This window comes from Buceros rhinoceros, unplaced genomic scaffold (genome assembly GCF_000710305.1).
Source record: "Buceros rhinoceros silvestris isolate BGI_N320 unplaced genomic scaffold, ASM71030v1 scaffold30685, whole genome shotgun sequence".
NCBI lineage: Eukaryota > Metazoa > Chordata > Aves > Bucerotiformes > Bucerotidae > Buceros > Buceros rhinoceros.
Window position 1 is genome coordinate 15,613 of NW_010413904.1, and position 4,074 is coordinate 19,686.

General features: G+C 49.7%; 1 protein-coding gene across 1 annotated transcript in view; it reads left to right on the forward strand.

Annotated features, from left to right (window-relative positions):
• The window catches only part of LOC104494131 (mortality factor 4-like protein 1), a 17,019-nt gene extending 13,514 nt beyond the window's left edge, over positions 1 to 3,505 (forward strand). The window contains 4 exon segments of the mRNA XM_010136921.1: positions 873 to 961; positions 1,773 to 1,945; positions 2,245 to 2,329; positions 3,421 to 3,505. Coding sequence (XP_010135223.1) covers positions 873 to 961; positions 1,773 to 1,945; positions 2,245 to 2,329; positions 3,421 to 3,505 — 432 coding nt within the window.
• The last annotated feature ends 569 nt before the right edge of the window (positions 3,506 to 4,074 follow it).

Genomic DNA, 4,074 nt, shown 5'->3' on the forward strand with positions numbered 1-4,074 from the left:
GTCCAGGAATTTACCCCCCCCCCCCCCCGCTTGTTTTCAGACTGCGGTGCCTTTGTGAAAGGAAATAGAGAAGGGAACTGGCCCATGCCCCAACCACCCCCCCCCCTCCTGCCCCCCAAATACGTGAATTGGCTGTACTGCGAGCCTTGTTGTGTACAGCTGACCCAGTGCAAGAGGGGCCTTAATCCTCAGGGAGTCCTGTCTGGGAATGTCTGTTTTCAATTTCGCCAGCTCTGACGTAGCTCTGATACTCTGCAGACTGTGGAAGTTCCCGGCAGGCACTTGGCCGGCAACCACCCCCCCCCCTCCTGCCCCCCAAATACGTGAATTGGCTGTACTGCGAGCCTTGTTGTGTACAGCTGACCCAGTGCAAGAGGGGCCTTAATCCTCAGGGAGTCCTGTCTGGGAATGTCTGTTTTCAATTTCGCCAGCTCTGACGTAGCTCTGATACTCTGCAGACTGTGGAAGTTCCCGGCAGGCACTTGGCCGGTGGATTTGTTTCGCAGCAGTAGTGCCGAGTGCTGAACGGGGGGTGCAGGAAGAGCAGCAGCTGAAGAATGGGCAAAATGGTCCCTGTTGCTTTTGTAACTGGTGTGGACAGGTCTGAGGGGCACGTGGGTGCTTTGCTGCAGACCTTTGGCTCTTGGAGTGGCTTTAGCAGTTCACCAGGCTGCTGTTGAGCAGCCCAAGTGTTAAATGGAAACATGGCTATAGTCACTGTTGTGTTTTGGGTCTTTTGGATATGCACAACTAAAACAGTGGGGCGTTCCTCTAGCACCTCATGACATCTTAACCTGTAATGTTATTCTAGAAATGTCTAGAAACATCTGCCTGAATTAACTTGTGTTTGTTTGGGTTTGCTTCTCGCGTAGCTCTTCTATCTTCCTGCCAAGAAGAACGTTGACTCCATTTTAGAGGATTATGCAAACTACAAAAAATCACGAGGCAATACTGACAACAAGTAAGTCGTGGTCAGTTCAGATCTCAGATGCTGCTTGTGCTGCTGTGCTTGGACTTGTATTTCATGGGCTATGTACTGAGGTGGTTAAACATGTCCCAGCCCTGTGTCCAGCTCCAGGACCGAGGTGCTGGCGGAGTTTAGAACTCTTTGAGGGGGTGACTCAGGACCACACTGCTGCATTCTGGATGTTATTGCTACTTCCTCCACTGTCCCTAAGCCTTCTCCAGGGGAAGCTGATAGAAGCCAAGTGATTAGTTCTCCACCTTTGTTCTAGCTCAGGCTTCCTGCGCTGGTGGGACGTGTCAGTGGCACTTGCTGTGTACGAGCTCAACAAACTATGGGAAGAGCCACCTTGCAGATGAGCAAAGCGTTAGTGTATGGGTGTCATGAAGGGAGAGGGGTCGGGGATGGGGAGGAAGATGGTGACTTGTGAAAGAATTAGCTGGGCAGAGCTAATCACTGTGAGGTGATAGTTGGGCAGGTTCTTAGTTAATTACCCCAGCAGTCCAGCCCTGACAGCAAACAAGGTGCGTTTAGTCCTGAACGAAGCTTTCCTGGTTTAAAGGGAGAGAAACTAGAAAAGCAGAGTTATTTCTTCCATTCAAGAGGAAGCGTATTATTGACTCATCGGGGTGGTTTTACATCTGTGATTGTCCTAATGGCTGGGCTGAATCTGTTTGTAGGGTGGAGTGAGGCTTGTACTTGGGCAGTAGCAGTGTCACTGCTACCGCCTGCAGTTCCTCCTCAGGTGGTGGGGCTGGAGGCCTGGTTAGGAAGGGTCAGTTGCCTCAGTGTTTTCTTTGCTCCCCAGGGAGTATGCAGTCAATGAAGTTGTGGCTGGAATCAAAGAGTACTTCAATGTCATGCTGGGAACTCAACTGCTCTACAAGTTTGAGAGGCCCCAGTATGCCGAAATCTTGGCAGATCACCCAGACGCTCCAATGTCTCAGGTGTATGGTGCCCCACACCTGCTGAGGTTGTTTGGTGAGTATGAGGGAGGGGAAGAGGAGCAGTTGCAGCATTCAAGTGCTTCCCTTTCCTCTTGAGTCTCAGTGGGTGTGAACAAGAGCCATGAAAAGGGGATTCACTCTTACTCCACGTGCCTGAACTGTTCAGGGCCGTTCAGGGATTGGGAATGGAAGTGGAGTTGTTTGAGCTGAGCTTGCATATATTGGAATAGATTCCTGGGCTGCTCTCGTATCCCACTGTAAAGTTGTGGACTGTGCTTACCTCCTTGTTAAAGCCGTTGTTTGTAACTCCAAGCGCTCCTTCCTTTGAAACAGTGCGGATTGGAGCTATGCTGGCCTACACCCCCCTCGATGAGAAGAGCCTGGCTTTGCTCTTGAACTATTTGCATGACTTCTTAAAGTAAGTACTTTTCTTTCAGCAGAAAAGGGTCAGTAAGCACAGGCGCTGTGACGTGGCCTGTTTCCAGTGATCTGTTGGTATAAAACACACAAATATATCTATTTTGTCTTGGGCCTGTGTGTGGTATCCTACTGAAGATCGCAGTGAAGCTTTCTCAAACCCTGCTGTGCAGTAACAGGAGTCAGGCTGGTTTTGCCTTCTCTCCAGTTACACTGAGGTTATTGCTGTACCTGTGTTAGGTACCGATTTGAGCTGTCCAGGTCTGCTACTGGTTACAGAAGGAATGCTTCTCCATCTTCTGTGGCTGCTCTAAGAAGCAGATGACCACTAGCTCAAGCTATTAAACTACACAGCGGTTACTCCACAGTGGTGGAGCAGGTGTTACAAACCAATGAACCTCACTGCAGTTATTTCTCGGGCAGCTGCAGTACCCTGCGGTGCTGTAGGCATGAGATGTTGAGGAAGAAAACCTCATCCTAAACAACAACACTAGAGGATTTTAAAGTGGAATGTTTCTAAAACAAGCCAGACGCTTGATTTCAGAGAGGTGATGAACTACTTCCTCCCTGCTGTGAGAACTGGGGAGTCACTTGCTGCTTAGTCCACCTGTAAATGCTTCCTGACTGTGAAACCAGCTCTTGCTCTGTGTGGCTGGATATGCTGTTAGAAGCTGAAGGGAAACCCTTGGTAAATCCCAGCCTGCTCTGCAGCAGAGCTGGAAACGGGTCAGCCTCGTCTCCGGGGCAAGTGCCAGAGTCAGGAGCAGGCTGGAGTCTTTTGGGTCAGTCTGAGGTAAAGGCAGGTGCCAGAGTCGCTTGACAGCTTGTGTGGAACATTCTTGGTGTGAGCTGTCAGGTCGTTAATCGCTGTACACAGCTGACTCTTTGTAGATGTGTGGTGGGTTTGGACTCCTGAAGTCATCTCTTACAGTCTTGGCAAGCACAAAACAATTCACCCGTGTGATACTGAACAACAGAGGCTTTGGCAGCGCTGGGCTGACAGTTCAACTTGATCATCTTCACGGTCTCTTCCAACCGGAACGGTTCTCTGATCCGAAGAAGGTAATTTAATCTTTTCATTACTTTTCACAGGTATTTAGCAAAGAATTCCTCCGCGTTGTTCAGTGCCAGCGACTATGAAGTCGCCCCTCCCGAGTATCACCGGAAAGCAGTGTAATACTGTTCTCTCGGATCTGTGCTACACTGCCCACTCCCACGTCTCGTTCCTCACCTCTCTTGCACATCTCTATTGCACCAATTATGTAGACAAAGTGAATAAAGTTGTGTGTTGAAAGTGGAACCGGCATCGGTAAGTTCTGAAGATTTCTTGTCCCTGGGAGCTTGGAGTTTCCCAGGAGCTCTTCGGTGTTTCTGCCTTGCTACTGTGGTTCACCCCCGTGGAATGTATCAAGAATTGCCTTGTGGTGTGTCATTGTCTGGGCTCCCTGGTGCTCGTGGGTCTGTGTTGACATGAAGATTTGCTTCACTAATGCTTTGTTGTGTAGTGATGACAGGCGCAGGCCGTGAGGGCTCTGACCACCTTGGGTCGGTGCTATGGGTCAGGCTGGCTTTCAGTCCCACTTCCTTTTGCGGTGTTGGGAGTACAGTGTTTGGTCCCTAACTGTGTGTGTTGGTTTAGGTAGCTGAAGGACTGTGACCTTTTTATATTCTAACAGTAGGAAATGTGTTACCATATCGTAGTGTCTTGGAAACGTTGGTCTCACAGAACTGTTTTACAAACCTTCA